Source organism: Crocodylus siamensis, chromosome 4 (genome assembly GCF_052110815.1).
Source record: "Crocodylus siamensis isolate JL-2025a chromosome 4, ASM5211081v1, whole genome shotgun sequence".
Classification (NCBI taxonomy): Eukaryota; Metazoa; Chordata; order Crocodylia; family Crocodylidae; genus Crocodylus; species Crocodylus siamensis.
The window spans coordinates 114,754,277-114,779,191 of record NC_143398.1 but is presented as its reverse complement, the minus strand read 5'-3'; the positions used below and the strand labels follow the sequence as shown (position 1 = coordinate 114,779,191).

Here is a 24,915-nt window from a genome sequence, read left to right as displayed (position 1 = left end):
CCCTTGATTTTGCTGTCCCATGTGGAAACCATGATCCTTACCACTACTGTTACCCATTGTGGGCTAGCTAGATTAAAGCTAGCATGGGTACACCTATCCATTTTACAGTCACTTTGCTGTGTTCATTTCAAAAGCAGAGATCTTCCTTCTTCCATCATGATTGCAATTGACAGCATGCCCTACTGCTCTTCTTCTCTGCCCTTGTCTGGGAGAATCTTCATGATGCAGAAGGAGGGACTTCAATTTCAGAGAATATTATCAAGGTATATTCAATGACTTTCTCTATGTAAAGCTCAGGTATGAACACAACTGGACCTCTGACTGATTCCTCCCATTGGGTGAAGCTTCAAATAAGAACTATCAGAAAGTAGATGTCCTCCTAACAGCTACGGTATTGCTTATGCAGTTAGATCATTTGGGTCTCAAAGGACTGCAGTCACTGGCTTGATGCTTGTATCCCACTTATAGGTGAAGGTGTTAATAATTACATGAGTATTAGGTAACTCCTGTTGTTAATCTAACACATCAGAAGTCAAACACACACATCACATTTTGGTTACCTGCCTGAATTACAGGCAGATATGGTCATGTCTCATTCCAACTCCTCTTTAATAAATCGCATTTCAAAAGTACAGTACAGGTGTTGGGGTCAGGTGAACTCAGGAACCTGGAAGTAAACTGACAATTCTGACGCCTGCTCCATTTTGACAAGTCAGTGGTACTAGATCTTTGGTATCTTTAATTGATGTAGATCCTTCTGAGTGTCATACTGCCAGTTGGAAGCAAAACCATTTCAACTGGTGGTTCAGCTGTGTGTGTGTGTGTGTGTGTGTGATCTTTAGCACTGGTAGAACCAGGGACTTTAGGGCTGCTTATGCTCCACAATGACCCACTTCAAACACACAATTCACCAAAGTCAGTGCTTAGTCCTCAGCACCAGACTTGGTTGACCAAAATTAGATCCAGGGAAACTGAATGTTACACAGTGGTGCTAAACCACTTCAGGGGAGCAGAAAATCCCTACAACAGTGCTCTTGCTCTTTGCCACACAACACGGATACTGGAACACTTCCATCAAGTGGCTCAGCATGTTTGATGGTGCCAGACCTTGATTCAACCTGACAGATCTGAGGAACTTAGTGCTGATTACAGTGGATGATAACCCACTTTTTGTTTACATGAGTCAATGATGTCAGGACCTTAACATTGATCTCAGGGGGCCCAGGGGGAGCAGGGACCCATAGCAACACGCTGACTGTGCCAGAACCTTGGCCCTGGATGAAGATGACCCACAAGGATGCCAGAGTTGGGATGAAGTCAGTAGGATAAATGCAGGGACCTGGCCATTGCTCCAGCCAAGCAGAGCACCAGTTTAGTTAATGCACGCCGAAGGGCAACATATGCATGCAGCATTGACAAGTGTTGTGGACAGCGCTGGGGGAGGATTTTTTCTATGGAGGTTCCTGAGCTAAATCTCCAGGTTGTATAACTTCAAGCCCCAGTTACATTTCAAGGGCTCAGTTATGTTTCAAGGGCTCCTTGCATTAGCTGGGCAGCATACTTTCCTCATCGCTAAAGCAACCCGCAGCCCTGAGGCCCCCTCTACATATGCAGGTTAAAGATGTCATGGGTTCTAATGGGATCATGTGCATGGCAGGAGGGATGACTTTGGGATCATCCATTGGATCCCATTGCATCTTATTGCTGGTCGGGCTCCCCCTGCACTGGCAAGAAATAAGCTCCTGTGGCTGAGACCTCCACACACCCCAGTTGAGCTGGCTGGACCTTTTGATGGTGTGATAAGTCTTTGTACTGTAGCTGGCTTTGAGGCAATCGCACCATTAACCAGTTAGTTGTGGCATACCTGTAAGTGGTAAAGGGGACCTGACTGACTGAGACAGAAACAGTCTTGAGGGGGCAGAAGGGGTGTGGGGAAGAGCCCTGAGGAGAGTAGGGTTGCCAACCCTCCTGGATCTGCTGGGAGTCTACCACAACCATCATCGATCTTCTGGTGACTACTGAAAGCAATCTGGGAGACTTTAATAGGATATTTTAAGAAAATGAAATGAATGGCAACATATGCTGGAAAAAAACCCCTCTTGGAATATCTTCAGTCAGCATTGGCAACCCTAGAGGAGAGGGGCAGGTAGGGGGTCACGCAGTGCTGGCTCCTGGCTGATCTCTCCCCCATCCTGCCCCCTCTTCTGCCCTCAGGAGCAGGGACCTTTTGAGGGGATATGGGCAATGCTTTCCGGGAGCAGGACACAGGCTGCTGCGGTTCCCCTGTGGCAGGTTGAAGCATTAGGTCTGTATTGCGTGAGGGTCGAGATGCGGGGGTTGCAGAGGCCCCTTTCAGCCCCACTTGTGTGCCACGAGGGAGGCGGCTGCGCCCGAGGCGGGGAGAGTCGCCCCCGCCCGGCTGCGCTCCCGGCCCCGCTCGCCCCTCCCTGCGGCGGGCGATCCTTCCCCCTCGCAGAGCCCGCGCCTGTGCGGCGGCGGCGGCGGCGGGGGCTCGGGCAGGCCGGTGCCGCGCGGCCCAGCCGGGGGGGCCGGGGACCATGCACCGCGCCGCCTGCAGCCAGCGCTCCGGCTCCTCCTCCTCGGGCTCCTTCCAGCCGCCGCCTCCGCCGCCACCCGCCGCCGCCCTGCAGCCCCTCGTCCTGGGCGGCAGCAGCAGCGGCGGCGGCAGCCGGGGCCGGCGCGCGGCGTCGCCGGGCTCCTCGCGGGCCCGCAGCACCAGCAGCAGCGGCGAGGAGGAGGAGGAGGAGGAGAGCATCAGCCTGAGCAAGCCGCTGGTGCCCGCCGCCCCGCCCGCCGCCAGCAGCGGCGGCAGCGGCAGCAGCATGACGGCGGCGGAGCTGTACGCGGCCCCGGCGGCGGGGGGCAGCCCGGCGCTGGCGGCGGGCGGGGCGGCGGAGGCGGCGGCGCTGGCGGCGGCGGGGGCCGGCGGCGGCGGGTCGCGCTGGGGCTACAAGGCGGTGTCGCTGGCGCTGCTGCTGGGGCAGGGCGCGCTGCTGGACGCCTACCTCATCGCCGTCACCGACCTGTACTGGTGCAGCTGGATCGCCACCGACCTGGTGCTGGCGGCCGGGTGGGGCATCTTCTTCTGCCGCCACAGCCGCGCGCGCCGCCGCGAGCGCCCCCCTCCGCCGCCGCCGCCGCCGCCGCCGCTGCTGCTGCAGCCGCCGCCGCACGGGGGCCGGGGCGCGGGCCGGGCCGGGGGCCTGGCGCGGGGCGGGGACTGGGCCTACGCGCACCTGGCCTGGCTCATCTACGCCATCGCCTTCACGCCCAAGGCGGCGCTCATCCTGGGCACGTCCATCGCGGAGCTGATCGAGCTGCGCCTGCCGCTGGGCACCACGGGCTGCCGCCTCACGCTGGCGCTGTCGGCGCCGCTGCTCTACTGCCTGCTGCGCGCCGTGGCCCCCGAGCAGCCGCCGCAGCAGCTGCTGCCGCCGCCGCCGCAGCCGCACCGCGCTGCCGCCGCCTTCCTGGCCACCTGCCTCGACCTGCTGGACAGCTTCACGCTGCTGGAGCTGGCGCTGCCGCCCGGGCGGCCCGCGCCGCTGCCCGCGCCGCTGCGCTACGCCCTGCTGGCCGTCTACTTCCTCTGCCTGGCCTCGCCCGTGCTGTGGCTCTACGAGCTGGGCGCGCCTCGCCCGCCCGGCGCCGCCCGCCTCGCGCTGCACCTGCTGCTGCCCGCCGGGCTGCTGGACGCGCCGCTCCTGGCGCTGCGCTGCCTCCTGCTCCTGCGCTACCAGCAGCCGCTCTCCGTCTTCATGCTCAAGAACGTCTTCTTCCTGGCCTGCCGCAGCCTCGAGGCGCTGGAGGCCTGCTGCCTGCTGCGGCCCGCCGCCAAGCCCGCCCCGGCCCCCGGGCCCGGGCCGGGACCCGGGGCCGCCCCGCTGGCCCGCTGCATCTCCGACAACGACGTGGGCCCGCACGGCTACGTCAACACCCTGGCCGTGGCCCAGAGCTGAGGGGCCTCGCCCAGGAGGCGAAGGGCGGGAAGGGTGTCGCCGTTGCCCCCCAGGCCTCCTGCCGGCCCCTTCTGCCCCAGAGCTCAGGAACAAGGGGAACGGGATCCTCTCCCTGCTGGGCTGAGCTGGCTCTTCTTAACGGTCCTTCCTCCCCAGGCAGAGCTGCTCTGCCTTGCCGCTCAGGGTCCCGCATCGCCCCGAGGGCTGGAAAAAGCCATCGGTTCTTTCCATGCCAGTCTCCCCCTGCCTTTCCCAGGAAGGAGCCTCTCGGCAGACATCGCACACACAGCTCAAGCTATCTACCAGGAGGAAGGTAGAAGCCCTTGCTCCTTGCAGCAGCTTTTCCTTCTAGCCCCTTCATAGCATCTCAAAGCCCAGGCCTGTTTCCCCCTTGCTGTGTGCCAAAACCTCTCATCAAGGTGCCCCTCATTAACAAAATGAGTTTCATTTTGTTTCCCTGCGTCAAGGGTGGACTGGATTGTGGCCTTGATGACACTTAGAAATCCTGATGGCCTGAATGTGAGAAGGAACTAAGTGGCCACAATCTCCCCTGCACGGCTGTCCTTGGGGTATATGCAAGACCACAAAGAAGATGCTTGCTTTTAGTCTTCTTATAGCCTGCAAAGACACCATCTTTATTTTACATCCACTGAGACAAAAAAGAAAAAAAAAGGCCTCCAAATCCCCCATGAAGGGAGCTTTTCTGCGAACTGAGGCTGCTGGTCTAGCAATTTCAAGGGAAGACCCTTGTCTCCTTGCTGAAAATGTCTACCTCTGTGCTTCAACTTTGTTGCATCTTGTGCTAAAAGGACAAGTGAGTCTGAAATGGGCCTATGCCAGGGGGCTGAGTCTCCCTCCCCCCAAAAAACGAAATGAAACAAAACAAAAAATTGAGACTTTTTTTTTCTGGTGAGAACAGGGTCTAACAACAGGCACCTGCTTGTTTCAGGCAGCAGCAGCCACTTGCTGGGGCTCCCAGTTTTCTGTGAATATGCATGTTTTAAGGATCATTGTTGTGTTTGTTTGTTTTTTTTTTTTACATGGACAATAAGGGCACCCTCCACTCAGCTTAGGCAGGCTGGAAAGATTTGGTCCAGCGGTGGTGAACTTTCCATTTGCACCAGCTTTGAAGAACAGACCTGGGGCTGGAACCTGCGAACTGTCTTCCTTGCTACCAGCAGGGGAATCTTGGTGCTTCTTGGAACAGCTGGATGAACCTCATTTGACTTCCAGACCTGGGCAGGGAAGTGCCATGATGAGCCACCTGCATGGGACAAAGTTGCACAGTACAGCTTACCTGTCTTGGTGAGACCCTTCCCCCACATCTTGGCATTGTCTGTCATCCATATGCGCATATGGCTAAAGGCTGGGAGGGAAGAAGCTAACTGTGAAGCCATTTCATGGAATACAGCTGTCCTTGGTGTTCGAGCTCTGTGAATGTTTGGGGCAGCTTAAGCCTGGTCCATTAGCTGGCTGTAGCTGCCTCAGGAACCTGAGATGCTGGACAGAAGGAACTAGGAAGGGACAGCTTTGTCCCCTCCCAGTTGTTTCTTGACAGAAATGCATTCACAGGGGATGGTAGGCACTCAGCTGTCTGGAGCCTTTTCCCAAGCTGCCCACGTGGGAAAGGGAACAAAGTGCAGCTGCTCTTCACAGCCAGTGCCAGAATCATATGCACAGCTGGGACTTTTCCTGTGCATGTACATACACTCCTTATTTCAATTCTTGGGCTTCACTGGGAGGGATGACACTAGAGCTACTGCTGTCACCACCCCACTCAGAGCAGGGTAGAGGTCTTCCTCTAGAGCACTGCAATTACACAATGTTTACAGTCCATGACTTCTCTCTGCTTCCCACAGGTGACTTGTGGTGGCCTCTTCTCTCCCCCGTCCTGGGTGGCTGGCTAGCTAGCTTCAGCTGTGACAGAAAGGAAGGACCCAAAGTGCCCTTCTGTTAAAGCTGCAGCTGGTAGGGGTGATTTGCTACTCTTCCCAAGCCAGCCAGAGGCAGCAAAGACTAGGCTTAACTTTCCCACCAGTGCTTTATTTTTATCTGAGCCCTAAACAAAGTGCTTGTTTTGGGCAATAGTGTGAAATTTGGCCAGTGGCCTTCTCTTGAGTAATTCCGTTTTATTTGTCTGGACAATCTTGGTGCTGTGAGTGACTGTGATTGTAAAACTAAGTACTGTGAACTTTTCCTATGTGATCTGAAAGGTGCCTAGGGGGATGCTTGTTTCCTGGCCAATGGGAGAGAAGGAACTAGAATGTCTGTGTTCAAGTAGGGGGTCTTCCCCCTCCTTTTTAAACTCAAAAACAAACCAAAGTACCATTCAAAAAAACAGGCAACTCTTAGGTATCCTAGCCTAAGAGTATTCCACTCTGTGTAGTCAAACAGACAAGGTATAGCATGGAAAAAGTTGTCAAGAGAAAGGAAAAAAAATTGGCTGTTCATGCTTCTGGTGGCTTAAACTTGCCAAATACCTTGTATGCAGTGCACTGTTAAGTCATTTGGGCATAAGTATAATTCAGATATGGTGTGTCTACACATGTGCATTTAATGTGCATTACCCCAAATTAAGGTACATTAAGGACACTTATCTACACATGTGCACCGTTAATGTGACTTAAAAATGGCAATTGTAGGCTTAAAGCTGGTATCAAATTTATGCACAGAGCTAAGCCTCATGTAGATGTGTTAATGTGCATTAATGCAGTGCGTATCCATTGACATGGGGCTAACTTTAGTCCCAAGTCAGTCTGCACACCTGCGCTAATGCACCTTAGCACGTGCATGTGTAGACACACACCTAAATTGCCTTGATGCACATTAGACTAATATGCATTAAGTTTAGGCATGTGTAAAAGCACACCTAGACACACCCACAGTAAAGGAACAGTAATAGCAGAATTGACACATTCCATTTTCTTTCTCTGTTGTAGGTGATGAGCAATAGAGCTACTAGTCAATTGCAGGCATGTTTACACTTTTGCTTTAATGCTCATTAGCCTGTTTTAATGTACACTAAAACCATGCGCTTTTGCTAATGTGCAGTGAAATAGACTAATGCGCATTAAGCATCACTTAAAAACTGTGGGCACTTTTACATGTGCTCCAGGGGTGCTTTAATTAAACTACAAGCTTTAGTTCAAGTGCCCCTGCTGCCATTTTTAAGCATGGGGACGCTGAAACACAAGATGCAAGAGGGTGCTGGAGTGTGGCAGTTGCTATGCTTCAGCAGACTCGATTGAGTCTGCTCCAGCACATCAGAGCAGTCTGCATGCTTAGGTGCCCTGTGTCTTTATTTAATGCACACTAAGATAAGTTAATGCACATTTTCTTAGTACCTCACAATGGAGGTACTAGGTTTAATGCTTATTAACTAAAGTACATTAATGCACATGTAAATGCAACAAGTTCATTTTTCTAATAGACATTGTGTGAAAGAGGTATATTGGACCTTTGCCTATAGATGGTAGTTTCCTTGGTCTTTAGTGGCTGCCTCTGAGATGCTGTGTGATCGTTACTATGCAGTCATTTAGTATTTGTTTATACCTGTCACAAATCAGACATTTGTTGGCGCTACTGTGCAGTAACTCAGCTTATTGTGCAGTCATTTAGTACTTGTATAAATACTATTGTGCACTAGCATCACATCACTGTTATTGCTATGCTATGCTATTGCATAGTATTATCTGCCTACTGTGCAGTCAGCATTTCATATAGATGCGGCCACTTTCAACAAGAGGCTACAAAGATTGCGTTAAGTGTTCAGCTTGAATTGAACAAATTTAATATACAAGATTAAGTCTTAGGATATGTGTTTTGCTATATTGGTTCTCTTGTATAAAAGCTTTGGTACAGGGTGCGATTCTTATTACCTGCCATTGTTTCTCAAATACTTACTAGAAGTCTGGTACCAACTAGTGAATGCTTTGTTGAGCTAGCTGGTTTAAGGAATCCCCTTGCAGCAAAAATGGCAGCTATAATACCAATACTAGTCACCCATTACGTTAAAATAGTTTAAAGTGGTGTTTAAGTCTGCTATAACTTTCTTCACCTCCATATAGAATTTAACCCCTACTTCCATTCACATTGTTCTGCTCCAAAAACCTTTATGAGAGAGGAATGAACAACAGTACTTTCCTGGTTGCAGATAATGCCCTTTACCCAAACACTTTGAAGATATGTTGCCTGTCACATCCACTTTAAACAAGCTCCTGGCCTAAGTCAGTATTTTGGTAAGCCACATTATACCATTGGAAAGTATAGGCTCCCGTCTATGTAACTTCAGCATGCAAAGTAGTCCTGTACCAGAACTTATTTAGGCTTGCTGTGCTCTCCTGATACATTTTTGTACCTCCTTGATCCAAGAGTGTCTACCCAACTCCAAGGAGGGGAAAATGAAATTATAGAAAGGAATAGGCTGTGCAGCAGGAGGAGGCTTGACATCCCACCTAGCATCTAATCAGAGCTTGTATTTTTAAAAAATGAGATTTGTTCTTAAAATAAAATGAGGAACTTGTGACCAATGTTTCTTGTGTTTTGTCACCTTTCTTATTATCATGCTACTGCACATTACCTTAAAAATTAAACATCAACAGTTGCAATAAAATATTCAAAATTATTTGTGTTCTTTCCCCCTGGCTGGAAGTACACAAACAGATTTTCTTCAAATGAGCATCCCGTCAGAACAAAATGAGAAATCTTAACTCAAAGAGCAACTTCTCCAGAGGAGGATGAGCAAATTGATAATAAAGCTGTGAAACAGAAGTTTGGGGGCTTTTTCTAAATCCTCATCTTTCATCTGAAATTTGCTTCCATTCTAGTGGTTATGAGACCAGCTCATTGTGGAGAATGGGAAGAACATTTTAGGTCTTGTACAAGACTTACCACAGTTGGGCTAAACAAGTAATAAATAGCAACAAAGACAGGTCTAGGACTAAGCTCTGTTTTTGTTGGAGTTTTTCCATTTGCCAATTTTTCTGGCTGCATAGAAAGAAAGAAAGTTATGTTTGATGGTCTGCCTTCAACTGGCTGATTCTACAGAGAAGTGTCACTCCATTACACCAGAGAGGTGGTCAGCTGTGTTTGTCTGAAGTCAGGCAGACAGGAGGGGGGGGTACCTTAAACTAAACAGGCATGAGATTTTAATCAACAGCCTACTTTATCAGATGCAATGAATGAGCTAGGTTGTTACCTATACAAGCTAATGGCTCTCTAAACCAGTCTCCAAAGTGCTACCATGCCCTACCTTCTTCCACTGTGCCAGATAGTCCTTTTTTTTTTTTTTTTTTAAAGGAATGGTTTAATATTTGGTGTCTGTTTCTGTGACAATTCATGTGTCAATTCTTTGAGCTCCAGAGGAATATGTGCATACAAGTGCTAGGTGGAAATCAAAGGGCATTCAAGGCAGTAGCCAGCAACTACTGAGAGTTCAGGACCATGGCATCTGCACAAGATTTTCACCTTGGTCTGTTTACTTTGCTACTTATTTAAATCAATTTGGTCTTTGGAATCAAAAGTTCTCTGCCCAGGGTGAGTCTAATAGGTGGCAGAAACTTGTTCTATTAAACTGTTAGTCTAAAAAAATCCTGTGAAATCTTAGTATGGTGAGAAAGGTAGCATGTGTGCTTATTTGAAATTTTCCTTTTCTTGAGTAATGATTCATGGTTCTGGCCCACCCAAAAGAAAGATCTAGAATAGAAATATAAATTGACAACCAAGCATTTGGGTTTGTTGTCAGAGGTAAAGAGAGGATAGATTTTTGTAAGCTTTGCAGGAGAAGCTGTTAAGCTTCAGAGGTTATTTAGCAGACTCTGTCATTTAGGAAGGTAGAGTTAAATTCTTAAGGCAATGGAATTTCTCATGAGAAGGAACTTTTCTGCGACATTAGTCTTCTGTCAGTGACCTAAGGTTCCACCATGCTGCAAGCAGGCCAAGATCCCATTGTAACAAATTTGTAGACCACTATTCAAATCTTCAATGAAGCACAAACAAATACATCTTTGTATTGATAAAATGTGGCCATAGGGGGTAGGACTAAGGGCAACAACCTGAAGCTGCAGCTTCAATTTAGGTGGGCATTAGGAGGAACTTAGGAGGTCAGTCATTGGAAGAAGCTACCTTGGAGACGTGTGGAATCTCCATCCTTGAAGATTTCTAGAGCAGTTTGGACTGACACTTGGCTGAAATGGTTTAGTTACAGACGGTCCTCCCTTGAACAGGGGACTGGACTAGATGGCCTTTTGAATTCCTTCCAGCCCCACTTTCCTACAACCTTATTACCTTTGAAAAAAAACCAAAAAAACCCCCAATACTTCATGCATTTCAGTGGTAATGCTTTTAATTATAAAAGCAACATTAATAAATCACTGTATAAACTTTTTATAAAAATTTATAACAGCACTGGATGCAGTATCACAATTGGTAGAATAATAGTTAATAAAATTATGAATTGAAATTACATATTTAAAAAGACAACCAATTAAAAAAAAATCACGAGACACTTCAAGTAGCTTAGATGCAATGTTTAGAGGTTTAAAAAAAGACTTCTATGCTACTTTAGACATTGAAAAATGTTTTATCTTAATGCAAGGCACAAAGATCACTTCTTGCAGAGGTGTAGCTGGGCAGCTCCATGCCCTGGGCCGTACCTTTGCAAAGGGCAGTGCTAGTTGCCACAGTGCTTGTGGCAGTGGCACATCCAGCTGCCACTGCAGCAAATGCTTTTTTTTTTGCACCCTTACCCCTCCAAGGCAGCACCCAGTTGCCTCCCCCTCTGTTATGCTTTGATACAGAGGTGCAATGAATAAGGTAGAAAGGCAGCAGCCTTATTTAAGTGCACAAGGGGAAAAGAAAAAAGCCTCAAGAAACTGTTCCCCCAACTGGCTGAGGTGAACAAGCCATTGCAGCGTCCAAGGTAAAAACTATAGCTGTACAGGGGTTTGCACATCATGTAGTTTGCCCAGAAAAGTTAAATGCCACTCTGGCCACTGGGAAATATTCTCTGAAACTCATGAAGCCCAGGTTTAGACTGTCTCACTTGATGGCATTTCCATGGCCACTCCTGGGAGGCTGTTAGTTTGATAGTAGGAAACATCTCCCAGGGTTCAGCCCAAACTTCCTTTGCTCAAAATTTATGCTATTGCTAATTACCTCCAGAAACCACCTTGCATTCATCTCACTCCAAATTTCTTTAAAATACCCTTCCTACCCTTCAGATAACAGCTGTTCAAGCTATGCTTACTGTTAAAAATCTTTCTTAATAGCAATTTAGACATTTGACTGTGTTCATTGCTGTTCTCACCAAATTTCCAGTCTGAAACCTGCCTAGTACTGAGATGCATAGAGACATCACAGTGTTATGGATGAAGCACCAGCAGTGCAATATAGGAGACACTCATTTCCACCCTGATTTGAAGCCTGGGTATTGCAGCCTCAAGGAACATTGGTTAGTTCCCTGTTCACCGATGTAATTGCACTGCAAATTCCTATACCATTTTTTGCCCATCATCCCTACGCTACTTTGCTGTTGTTACCTCACAGGTGTCTTCCTCCCACTCTATCACAGGCCGGGGAGGAAAGACAGAGGAGACAAAAGGTATGTATATATGAACAGCTTAACGTGTTGTCAAAGAGGGTATGGTTGCTCTATGGTAACTGCCCATGTAGATGTTTCTACCCAGAAGTAAACCCTGGTAACTTATTCCTTGGGGGAAAGGTGTAATTTCCTCCAGGTTGGCTTCCATTTACCCTGGGGTAAACATGCACATAGATGATTACCAAAGAGTAGCTAAAGAGGTTAAAGCCCTGGTCCCTTTTACCCTTTAGTCTATTGTTTATATGTCTATACACAAAGCTACCCGGCTTTAAATATTTCATCTTGATTTTTGTTCAGGCATTCAACTTCATTTCTTAATGTTGGTGCAAATACAGAAATGCCAGCATAACTGGATCACAGTGGAAAATCTCCAAACCCAGGTATTAGCACAGGTAGGTCTGTTTGGATATGTTACCACCCGTGGTGACTTGAGGCACAAGTTATTTATTGCAGCATTTACAATAAAGCTTAGCTATTCAATTGTTAATACAAACTTTGTTTTCCATCAAGTCTAGTCTCTCCTCCTTAACCCTGATTTATGTCTTTGCAATCACCAAAGTGATGGCATGATATGAGTCTTCAAGGGTACAAAATGATGGATGGCAATACATTTGCTTGTAATAAGTGGAATGTACATTGTACATTCCTTGAGCAACAGAATTAGTACTAGTCACCTGATGGGACACGTTAACAAATTGAGCCATCTTCTCCCATTCAGAGATTTAAAGCAACAGCTTGGCTCCAAAAGCCAAATGGGTAGATCATACTGTATTCAGAAGCACAATCCTTTCCCTGAGGGCTGGTATTTACAAGTTCCAACCAACAGTCTAGGTCACTTGTTATAAAAGATCAGGAGACACCTTGCAGTTGAATGCTGCATGTCTACATACCACCTGCTTCCATACCCATTTTTCAAATGCAGTGACCCCTGGATATAGAGTCTAAGAGTCCTCTACAGAACAGCTTGTGTCCATCATTATACCCATGTACTCCCAGCTATTGTTCTGCTGAATTTCCTGGAAAAGCAGCTGCTGCTGGAGACTCTTTAAGCTGTCCAGTATTTCTGGAGAGAGGTGTTGTGCAGGCATCTGGCTTCCCTCTTCTTCCTCTTCCTCCTCTTCTTCTACAGGATCATCAGGAGGCAAAGGAGAACATCTCGAGATGTAGCCCTGGTCAGACTGCACTGACTGTCTTTGATCTTTGGATTGGTCATTGAAGACCAGCTGCTGCTGTTGCTCTTCAGCCTCTTCTTGGCAAAGAGATGGCTCAGAAGGAATGACATTTTGCTGGTAGAGAGAGTACATTAAACCATTCAGCTGTTCGTTCAATTCAGCCGGGAGGTGGTCTGTCAATATCTGGCTGTCTGATGACGTGGCGTTAAGGTCTTCATGGAAGAGAACACTATTTCTCATTGGGACACTGGTTGCCAGGAGGGGGATTCCTTCCATCCAGTCCTCATTGGTCAGCACCTGATGACTGACTGCACTTTTACCGTCTTGGAGAGATAGTGGCTCTGTCATCTGAACTGGAGGAACTTCCTCCATGGGAATTATCATAGTCTGGAAAGTTGGATCTCCAGGTGGATTAAATTGAGGCTGCAGTTTACAGCTTTTGCCTTCAATTTCATTTATATGGAGACTGACCATGTAACAGCCACTGGGATCAGGCTCCTGAAGACACAACTGCTGCTTCATAATTCCCTCTTCCATGGGTATTAATTCTTCAGGGCTTTCTCTATCCAGAGACTGCAGGTCCTCCTCATCCTCAGAGAAGATCTCTCTTTCAAACCAGTCTGGATGCTCTGCCTGCCAATCCTGGAATTTTTGCACAGCTTCCTTCAACTTCCAGCCACTGGGGTTTTCAAAACAATTTTCAGGTGTGATCTCCTGGATTCTATGGATTCTCCCTGGCTCAAATTTTTCTATATCCTGGATCCGGAAGTAAATGTCTTCAAACCTGTCCATCAGCTGGTATTTGGATGTGACATTGAATGGGTCAGGAATGTCCTCTTCATTACTTATACCTGCAAAATAGCACACTATGTACATGCCAAAACAAGCTGGTTTCTTGAAATCTGGCAGGATCAAATTAAAGGCTGGCGTGAACAAATCTCCTGCTGGATGCCGCTGATCTTGTTTGAGACGCACAGCCTCCTTCCCAAGCATGGCCTGCCACTTGGCACGGGTGCCCCGAGAACACAAAATGATGATCTTTGAAGAAAGCTTTTCCATTTCCTTTTTCTGTTGAGTAAGCCAGGGTACGGCTCCCATCTCTGAGATCTGATGCCCTTCCAGCAGGTCCAGAACTACCTCAGTACCGCAGACTGTGATCATGAACTGGGCAAACTTCAGCACCACATCTACATAGAGCGAGTGGTCAGCAGAGTAAACCAACCAAACCTTCCGGGGCTTCAGTTTTGGAGGAGGCATGTCTGGGGGTAACAGTTCTGAAGGAAATAATAAAAAGACAGTGAAATGAATTAATTGTAACACTTGCTAAAACTGTACCTGTGTAACCACCATATGCACATACAGTGTCACATGACTAACTCCACAAAGAGCCCTTTCTCAAGGAAGGCCTCCCTTCCCTCTTGATGGAGAGCTATATCAATGATCTAGTGAAACAGCAACTTTCTCCTAACAAACATTCCTCCCCTCCTCCTGGAAAAGTGGAACTTCCAGTCCCAATTGGGTCCCCAAGCAAGCAATCCCAGCTCCAGGACACAGAGACAGACAGTCTCAGTCATTTTGATCTCATGTGCAGGTTCAACACAGGAATGTAAGACTGGAAGAGACTTCTAAGGGTGCTGAGTTCAGCTTCCTGCCATCACAGGTACCCAATATCATCCAATCCTTTTAATATGTTAATCAAGAACTCTCTCAAAATTAGTTAGTTTTTTTTTTCTTTTTGGCCTCTGTTATACTACTGAAAGGTTGTACTAAAATGTCACTCCTCTGAGGTTAAATTTCCAGCCTAAATTTGATCATTGCCCTTATATACCCATTTGTTCTTGTGCCAGCATTATCTTACAAATTAAAAATGTTCTTTTGCTTCTCTGGTGTTTATCTCCAATGTTTTCACACACAGCAATCATATCCTGTCTCAGCCTTTGTTTGCTGAACTAAATGAGCCAGTCTTTTTTATTCACTCTCTTTATAAGAGACTTTCATTGAAAGCCTGTGGCTGTGTTTGTTGCTGAGATTTCCTCAAAGATATAAGCTGAGTAACACGTGCAGTGACACCTGTTGTTTTCAGAACCTGAAGCATAAGTCCAGAAGTGTAACCTGCCCTACTCATTTCAATGGTACTAATTCAGATGCCTGATAATAGTACTTTGCATGTCAACACTGTTACCCATTTCATGGCCCATCAGGCCGTGCCAGAAAGGAAAGAATCTCTCTTAGAAAAAGCTACACAATCAACCCCAAGTGACTTTGTTTTTGTACTGTAGTGAGTATGCTGGGAGAGTATGACACCTCCCTTCCCTGCCAGTCAAGGCAGGAATCCTAAGCCTAACAAGTCAAGCTGGAGAACAACATGCTATTCATTTCTCACCAAGCAGAAGATAATTACCCCAAGGAATCCAGTAGAGCCTTTGGGTACATTCAGACCCCAATGAGGTGAAATAGAGCCCATGGACACTAATACTGAAAATGTACTGCGAGCACTGTTTTATGTGAACAGCATTTGAAAGAGCTTCCTCCCATTGCCTCTTATCTTCCTTCAAATTTGACATCTAAAAGCAGGCTTACTACTTTGCTTTTGTACTCCTAGATCACCCCTTTCATGAAGGCCTCCCACAATTTAAAGTTGGAGGAGGGAGGGGAGAAAGATCACCACCATGTGATTCTTCTAATACCAGTTGCCAGAGTAAGTTTCTTAAGTGCTTGTCTACATATGGAATTACACCAGTATAACTGCAGCTGTATAATTAGACCTACAATTAGTCAATTGGGCCCTATCTACATGCAAAATGGCTTTCCAGAATAGCAATAACACCAAATCTTCCTAATAGAGAAGTAGAGCACACCAGGAAGAGTATAGCTTAATTGAGTTCCCTGACCAGGAAAAAGCTCTACTAGTAAGGGACCCTCCTGCCAGTATAATGGCAACTGCATTATTAGTACCGTAAGCCTTTAATTTCATAAGGCAAAACCCCTTCCTCCGTGAGTGGAAGAGCTTTATATTTTAGCTGATCACTATCCAAGCCTGCTACTGACATAAATCTTTTGGTTAAAGGAAACAGAACTGAGGTTGCAGAGCAATATTTGGGTAATATGAATTCTAGTATGGTCCACACTGAACACACGTGTGTCTGACAGTCTGTCCAATAGTACAAAGTGTCCCTTACCATGAGACATGCTGCTACTGTTCAATTTCCCATGATGGCACCCTGAAAAAGAAAGACATACTGTCAGCTCCTAGAGAATTTTAAAAGTATGCCCTTAAAATGCTAGTGCCCTTCAGAGAGCAGGTTGGAAGAGTGTGGGGGCTTTCTGACACTAAACCTAATGAAAAGCGTTAAAGTGAAGAGAAAGCAGCCCACGCATGAAGGCTTTCTTCATGAGGGGAAAGGCTGAATGTGAACATAAATAATCTCTTTTCCTTACCATTCAATTCTACACCTAGAAAAGGAAGACTGACCTGTCAAACAACCTCCTTGCTTCTTCTGAAGCACCATCCACCCTGCCACCAACATCTTAATGATGACAGTGAGGTAGATGTGTTACTTTCCCAGGCAAAACTTACTACCAGGGAGTCATGTTATGTCACTGTGACAGTTGTCTAGTGGGTCATCACATGGGACTCAAAATCAGGAGCTCTCCAATTACTTACTGTGTCACCTTGGACAAATCAATCTCTGTGCCTCACATACCTTTGGCTAGGCACTTGTAAATTGCAGGATGAAAAACACCATACAAATGCAAGATGGCACAGCAGAACTAATTCCTAGAAGGGATCAAGGATTAATATTGTGGGTTGAATAATTAGGGTGTGCCAGTTCTGAAGGGTTTGTAAACAACACAGGAGAAGAAACAAATCAGGCTGCAGAAACTTCATATCAAGTCCCAGGGAACACTGGAGATGGAAGGCTGAATACTGCAGTCAGGCTACTCAAAAACTGAGAAGCTCTATCAGGGATGGAACTTAAGGCCAATGCAACCCCAGAGAACACAAGAGACCTTCAGTTAACACGGTGTTTTAGAAAAAAGTATGCTTGCTTTGTATTAGGATGCCATGAGTCCTATAACATGGGCTAAAGGAAATGCTTGTCCTGGCAGAAAGTCACATGAGGATCCAGGGAAGGAAATAAGAAGATACAGGGTGAGAGATGTGTAAGCATGCCTTAAAGTCTTTCCTTCCCTCACTGGTGTGGACCTTACCTGGTTGTGTTTGGGTCATATAAATGGCCCCAGCAATAATTGATCCCACCAGTAAAACACAGAAGCCAGTGATACCCCAGTACAGCCACATAAACATATCATCTATGGTATAAGAAAGAACAGTCAGACAGAGCATTCAGACACAATTTTATCTGCCAAGGAAAATCTCGTACAACCACAGAACTCTACCTTGAACACTAGGTATCAGATGGATAGCAGCAACCCTGCCCTCAGAATTATGGAAATAGCCCCATCCCAGCCCCATACAGTGGCATGCAGTGGCCCCCACATGACTAGTACAGGGGCTGAGCTGGGGCTGTGCTTCATGCCTCAGGCTGGAATGGGGACAGAGCCTGCCAGCATAGAGCAAGAGTAAGGAGGGGAGAAGCAGGGAACAAAGGCTGGGGGGAAGTGGGGAGCAGAGGCTAAGGGGCAGGCACAAGCCGGGGCAAGCTGCTTGACCTCCCCACACCACCTGCCCCTCTTCCCCCGACTGCCTGCTTCTCTGTAGCATTGGGGAGGATGAATTAAAGATAACCCTCCAATAATTAGATTCTATACATGGAAAATTTATACATTTTCCATGTATAGAATCTAATTATCGGGGTTGTCTTATATTTGGGTAAATATGGTTAAAAGCTTTCTCTTTTAATGCAAAATAAGGCAGTTTTACCAGATCTATGAATTCTGGACTCAAGACACCCAAAGAATGACAAGCAGAACTTCATGAATAATGCTATTCTATGTGTAGACTGGCTCACATGCTGGTCACTCTTTGTTACAGGCAGAGGAAAACAAACGCAAAGGGAAGTTCTAGCATCTAGAAAGGGATTCTTACCTGTAGGCTGTGAAGCTGAAAAATAATCAAATGCAAAATAGAGAATTAGATCAAGGCTCAGCTACCATCTATAAAATGATACAAATCTAATTTAGTAGAAAGAAGTTCTTACTTGGAGCAGGTGGACATTGAAAGAAACTCAAGTGCCTTGTACAGTCAGTGCCACAATTTGCAAAAAACGGCTGAATCTGCAGTTGAAACAAAATCAGCAAAATGAAAGTATTTCTGCCAGTCACCTGCTCCCCACAACCCTTCCCTTTAAACTGTAACAGTATGATAGACATTGGGACTATAGTCTCCACAGAATGGTAAGGGTCTGATTAAAGGTTCTGGGGGCAACTCTCTACCCAAAGATAGCAGACCTGGTCATGAGGGCTATACCCAGCTACTCCATCTCCAGTCTCTCAAGAGTGGTTAGTATGAAAAAAAAGATGAAAGTTCACTGTAGTTTCATAGTTTCTAGGGTCGGAAGGGACCTGAGTAGATCATCTAGTCCAACCCCTGCCATGGCAGGAAAGAGTACTGGGGTCAAACGACCCCAGCAAGATGTTCATCTAGCTTCCTCTTAAACACCCCCAGGGTAGGAGCCAGCACCACTTTGCCTGGAAGTTGGTTGCAGATCCTAGCCGCCCTGACTGTGAAGTAGCGCCTCCTCATATCTAGCCTAAATCTATTCTCTACCAGCTTGTGACCATTATTCCTGGTCACTCCTGGCAGTGCTCGGGGGAACAGGGACTCCCTCAGTGCCTGCTGATCCCCCCTGACTAGTTTGTAACAGGCCACTAGATCCCCTCTCAGCCTTCTCTTGTGGAGGCTGAACAGGTTCAGGTCCCGTAGCCTCTCCTCATAAGGCCCCCTGATCATATGAGTGGCCCTCCTCTGGACCCTCTCCACGTTGTCCACATCCCTCTTGAAGTGCGGCGCCCAGAACTGGACGCAATACTCCAGCTGCGGCCTGAGCAGTGCCGCATAGAGGGGGAGTATCACCTCCTTGGACCTGCTTGAGATGCATCTGTGGAAGCATGACAAGGTGAGGTTGGCCTTCCTGACCGCATCCCCACGCTGCCGGCCCATGTTCATCTTGGAGTCAATGATGACTCCAAGATCCTTTTCTGGCTCTGTACTGACAAGAAGGGAGTTCCCCAGCCTGTAGGTATGGTGCCGCTTGTTCCTCCCCAGGTGCATCACTTTGCACTTGTCAGTGTTGAATCCCATCCTATTCTCATCCGCCCACCCTTGTAACCTGTCTAGGTCCAATTGTAGCCTACTGCTCCCTTCTAGCATGTCCACATCCCCCCACATCTCAGTGTCATTAGCAAATTTGAACAGGGTGCTTTTTACCCCCTTGTCCAAGTCACTGATAAAGATGTTGAACAGTACGGGCCCGAGGACCGAGCCCTGGGGGACCCCACTGCCCACATCCCTCCAAGTCGAAAATGACCCATCCACCACCACCCTCCGGGTGTGGCCCTCCAGCCAGTTAGCGACCCATTTGACTGTGTAGGTGTTGACACCACAGTCCCCCAGTTTCTTAATGAGAACGGGGTGAGAGACAGTGTTGAAGGCCTTCCGAAAGTCCAGGAAGACTATGTCCACTGCTACCCCTGCATCTAATGATTTGGTGATCTGATCATAGAAGGCCACCAGGTTGGTCTGACAGGACCTGCCGCTAACGAACCTGTGCTGGTTGCCCCTAAGCACGAAATCCCCTGCTGGCCCCTCATGGATGTGTGCCAGCATAATTTCCTCGAACAGCTTGCCTAGGATCGAAGTAAGACTAACTGGCCTTTAGTTTCTCGGGTCCTTTCTTCCCCCTTTTTGAAGATGGGAAACACGCTGGCCCTCTTCCAGTCCTCTGGCACCACACCAGAGCACCACGAGTGCTTGTAAAGCCGTGCCAGGGTCCTGCAATGACCTCAGCCAATTCTTTTAGTACGCTAGGGTGGAAATTGTCTGGACCGGCTGACTTGAATATGTCCAGTCCCTCCAGAAGCTCCCTAACTAGTTCCTCACTAACCCTTGGCCCAGGTGTGCCTCCCCCGGGGCCCGAGGGGAGCCCAGCAGGGAGGTGGCTGTTCTGGTCCCTGCTTAGGAAAATGGAGGCAAAGATATCGTTAAACATGTTGGCTTTGTCGTCTGGTGTGATGACCAAACTTCCTAATGTGTCCTGCAGGGGCCCCACATTACCTGGAATCTTCTTTTTACCCCCTATATATTTAAAGAAGAACTTCTTACTGTCCTTGATCCGGGAAGCTAGTCCCAGTTCCATCTCTGCCTTGGCCTTCCTGACTGCCCCCCTACATCCCTGAGCGACTGCAGTATAGCCATCCCTGGTGATGTCCCCTCCTTTCCATTGGGTGTACGCCTCCCTTTTAGCTAGAAGACATTCCCGGACGCTTTTGGTGAGCCATGGGGGCTTGTGTGCCCTCCTGTCCCCTTTGATCCTCGCTAGGATTACCTCTCTTTGGGCTTGGAGGATCGTACCTGGAGAATGCGTTCATAATATAATAAAATTAAGTATTCTTTCAGGAGTGGGCCCAACTGTCTTGGTGAGTGGGAAATTGGGAATTAAACTCTGATAGAGGTCTGTGTCCTAGTAATAGCTTAAATCGGTCAGAGATGATTCATCACATAATTATTTCTCCCTGGAGAAAGAACAGGTGAGAACTTACCTGGACTTTGTATTTGCAACAAGTTCTTATAGGTTTTTCGAATCTGAGTGTGACATTCACACGCTGCTGCAACCCCTTCTGCAGATACAAGACAGAACAGTGATGAGGAAAGGCAAAAAATAAACAGATTGGAAGTTGGGGTTGAGGGAGCAGGGGAAGGGAAACATAGGTGAGAGCAAAGCATACGAGTCAAAGGATATGAAGATACTGAGCAAGGCAAAGGGAAAGTTTCTAATTAATTTAGGCAGGAGAAAAGAGCTACTACATAGCAGCTCCAGAAAAAAACTGTCATTCATATTATAAACAACTGATAGGGCACTGACGTTGCAGAGTTAAGTACTGAAACCTGAAAACATTGAAGTTAAAGTGGTACATAACAGTCTTGTATCTCAGGTTTAAAGTTGTTCAATGTACAAGCTTTCTAGCTTAACCTAGAGGCTCTCTCCATTATTACTTGTGGTACTTGAATATGAAGGTAAACATCATGTATAATCTATAAGAGACAACCAGTATCTTGCTGGGGTTATAGTCCTTGCAGTAACTGGTAGGGACTTTTTGTTTTTCAATTGGACATTATTCCTCTGTCAGACTGTTGTATACAGCATTCTAGCAATTCTACTATGTATCAGAGAAAGAGGAATGTGGATCTAAACAGGATGGGACAGATTAGCAGTTATAAGTATGTAGACTTCACATTTAAACCCCTGACAGAGGGTTGGAACAGATGTCAATATTTGAGATTTTTCTTCAAGGTCTCCCAAATACTGCTATGTGGAGATCTTCATTTGGACTACATGGATTCCAAGTCCAGAAGTGATTACTGATCATCTAGTCCAAGTTCCCTCATAACACATGCCTTAAGATCTCCCCAAATTCATTCCTATTTGAATGGCAGCATCTCTTTTAGAAAAGCATCCTGCTGCGATTTAAAAAAAATTGCCACTGGGCTGGAAATCCATTACACTTGGCAAGCTGCTCCAATAGTTTGTTATTCTCAAAAAATTGTTCCTTATTTTTAGTCCACATTTATCTAATGTTAGTTGCCAGGTATAACGGATCTCATTTACTTTTGCCCGCTAGACTGAAGAGTTGATCATCATGAGGCGCTACAGGGATTTGGGAGCGGGGCTTAGGGGTCTGGGAGCTCAGGTGGTATTTTCGTCGATCCTCCCAGTCTCGGGCTATGGGCTGAGGAGGGAGAGGAGGATCCACGCAGTGAACCAAAGACTGCGGAGCTGGTGTCATCGGGAAGGCTTTGGCTTCCATGACCACAGCCCGCTCTTTGGCGAGAGAGGCAGCGAGCTGCTGGGAAGAGATGGCCTCCACCTCTCCGCTGGGGAGGAGGCTCTTCTCAGCCAGGCTGGCTGACCTGCTCCACCAGCTTTAAACTAAGCCCGCTGGGGGATGGGGGGACTACTGCCACTGCTGGCCCGCTGAGCAACCCTTGCAAAGCCAGCAGACCAAGGCACTTAAGGGAGCCCACCCCTGCCCCAGCCCTAGCACAATCTGTGGGCAAGGCAAGAACCCCCAAGGGCACACTTGCCTGCCTGTACACTAATGCCAGGAGCCTGGGTAACAAGCAGGACGAGCTCATCCTCCTGCTCAGTGCAAAGAATTATGACGTCATTGGGATAACGGAGACCTGGTGGGACTCCACCCATGACTGGACCACGGGTATAGAGGGCTATACCCTGTACAGGAGGGATCGTGTTGACAAAAGGGGCGGGGGTGTAGCTCCCTATGTGAAGGAAAGCTACATGTCCCTGCAAGCTGATGTTGGCGACCGGCATGGATGGCTAGAGACCCTCCGGGTAAAAATTCGTGGGGAAAATGGCACAGGGGACACAACGGTGGGAGTCTACTACAGACCTCCCACTCAAAGTTCCGAGCTTGACCAGGAGTTCGCCCGGGAACTGACTGAGGCCGCTTGCTCCAGGACCTTGGTTGTCATGGGTGACTTCAGTTACCTGGACATCTTGTGGGAAGATCACTCAGCAAAATCCGAGCGGTCGCAAAGCTTTCTCTCGTGCGTGGATGACCTCTACCTGACTCAAGAAGTCTATGGGCCAACGAGAGGCAAAGCGCTGCTCGACCTGGTACTGGCTACAGGGGACGACCTAATCGGTGACCTAGTGATCGATGGGAAGCTGGGTGACAGTGACCATGAACTGATCACCTTCACCATCTGCCGTAAAGCTGGCAAGTCAGTCAGCAACACAGAAGTCCTTGACTTCAGGAAAGCCGACTTTGACAAGCTCAAGAGGCTTGTCCGTCAGGCCCTCAGGGACCGTGACCCCAGGGAGATGGGAGTTCGAGAAGAGTGGTTGCTTCTCAAGGAAGCGATCCTCAATGCACAAGCTAAATCTATTCCAACACGGAGGAAAGGCAGCAAGAAGGCACAGCAGCCCTCCTGGCTCTCCAGGGACCTAGCAGACCTCCTGCGGCTAAAAAGGAAAGCCTACAAAGGTTGGAGGACGGGATTCACCTCCAAAGAGGATTATTCTGCGCTGGTCCGGTCCTGCAGGGAGCAAACCAAGGCTGCAACTCAACTCCAACTAGCTTCAAGTATCAAGGACAACAAGAAGTCCTTTTTCAGATATGTGGGGAGCCGGAGGAAAAGCAAGGGCAACGTTGGACCCCTGCTAAACCAGATGGGGCAACTGACAACTGACGCCCAGGAAAAAGCCAGCCTATTAAATAGGTACTTTGCGTCAGTCTTTCATCAGTCCCATGGGACAGGGAGATCCGGGTGATGGGGATCCCCTACCCTCCATAAATGCTGACCTTGTGAAGGAACACCTTGAAAAGCTGGATACCTTCAAGTCAGCCGGCCCTGACAACCTGCACCCCAGGGTACTCAAGGAGCTGGTGAGCGTCATAGCCCAGCCCCTGGCACGGATCTTTGAAAACTCCTGGCGCTCTGGTGTAGTGCCCGAAGACTGGAAGAAGGCCAATGTGGTGCCGATCTTCAAGAAAGGGAGGAGAGTGGATCCGGCTAACTACAGGCCCATTAGCCTGACTTCTATCCTGGGGAAGATCTTAGAAAAGTTTATTAAGGAGGCCGTCCTTGATGGACTGGCCCAGGCTAACATTCTAAGGGATAGCCAGCACGGGTTTGTTGCGGGTAGGTCTTGTTTGACCAATCTCATTTCCTTCTATGACCAGGTGACCTATCACCTGGACGAGGGAGAAAAGATTGATGTCATATATCTTGACTTCAAAAAAGCTTTTGATCTGGTATCCCATGATCACCTCTTGGCCAAACTGGCCAGTTGTGGCCTTGGCTCCATCACGATCCGGCTGGCTGGGAAACTGGCTCTGTGGTCGGACCCAGAGGGTTGTAATTGATGGCAGTCACTCATTGTGGTGCCCTGTGACCAGTGGGGTCCCTCAAGGCTCTGTCCTGGGACCCATACTGTTCAACATCTTCATTAATGATGTGGACATTGGAGTCAGGAGTGGACTGGCCAAGTTCGCCGATGACACCAAACTTTGGGGCAAAGCATCCACGCCAGAAGATAGGCGGGTGATCCAGGCTGACCTGGACAAGCTCAGCAAATGGGCAGACGAGAACCTCATGGTGTTTAACACCAAAAAATGCAAGGTTCGCCACCTTGGGAGGAAAAACCTGCAGCTTCCTTATAGGCTCGGCAGTGCTACGTTGGATAGCACTACAGAAGAAAGAGACTTGGGGGTCATCATTGACCACAAGATGAACATGACCCTGCAATGCGATGCTGTGGCTAGTAAAGCGACCAAAACGCTGGCTTGCATCCATAGATGCTTCTCGAGCAAATCCCGGGACGTCATTCTCCTTGTACTTGGCCTTGGTGAGGCCGCAGCTGGAGTACTGCGTCCAATTTTGGGCTCCACAATTCAAAAAGGATGTGGAGAAGCTTGAGAGAGTCCAGAGGAGAGCCACATGCATGATCAGAGGTCAGGGAAACAGATCTTACGATGACAGGCTGAGAGCCATGGGGGTCTTTAGCCTGGAAAAGCGCAGGCTCAGGGGTGATCTGATGGCCACCTACAAGTTTATCAGGGGTGAACACCAGGATCTGGGGGAATGTTTGTTCACCAGAGCGCCCCAAGGGATGACGAGGTCGAACGGTCACAAACTCCTGCAAGACCGTTTCAGGCTGGACATAAGGAAGAATTTCTTTACTGTCCGAGCCCCCGAGGTCTGGAACAGTCTGCCAGCGGAGGTGGTTCAAGCACCTACACTGAACACCTTCAAGAGTAAATTGGATGCTTATCTTGCTGGGATCCTATGACCCCAGCTGACTTCCTGCCCTTTGGGCGGGGGGCTGGACTCGATCTCCTGAGGTCCCTTCCAGCCCTAATGTCTATGAAATCTATGAAATTTTTGTTCCCCTGTAGGTGTGTGTGTGTGTATATATGATTGAAATCACCCCTTAATTTAATTTTAAAATAAAAATTG

The 24,915-nt window shown here is 47.9% G+C and overlaps 2 protein-coding genes across 4 annotated transcripts in view; one reads left to right on the top strand and one right to left on the bottom strand.

Moving 5' to 3' along the window:
• Positions 1–2,418: 2,418 nt before the first annotated feature.
• On the top strand, positions 2,419–4,119 carry TMEM121B (transmembrane protein 121B). The gene has a single exon (XM_090043462.1). The coding sequence runs from the start codon at positions 2,559–2,561 to the stop codon at positions 3,978–3,980; it is 1,422 nt and encodes a 473-aa protein (XP_089899588.1). The 5' UTR covers positions 2,419–2,558; the 3' UTR covers positions 3,981–4,119.
• Positions 4,120–5,002: 883 nt separating this feature from the next.
• Positions 5,003–24,915, bottom strand: part of IL17RA (interleukin 17 receptor A) — a 48,422-nt gene continuing 28,509 nt past the window's right edge. For 2 of the 3 annotated variants that reach the window (XM_090043453.1, XM_090043455.1), the window contains 6 exons: positions 20,475–20,552; positions 17,915–17,990; positions 17,803–17,817; positions 16,965–17,066; positions 15,932–15,973; positions 5,003–14,026 (listed from right to left, as the gene is read on the bottom strand). In XM_090043453.1, coding sequence (XP_089899579.1) covers positions 12,522–14,026; positions 15,932–15,973; positions 16,965–17,066; positions 17,803–17,817; positions 17,915–17,990; positions 20,475–20,552 — 1,818 coding nt within the window. In that variant the 3' untranslated portion in view covers positions 5,003–12,521. The remainder of the gene's footprint in view (positions 14,027–15,931; positions 15,974–16,964; positions 17,067–17,802; positions 17,818–17,914; positions 17,991–20,474; positions 20,553–24,915) is intronic. The other variant, XM_090043454.1, reaches the window with a different exon arrangement.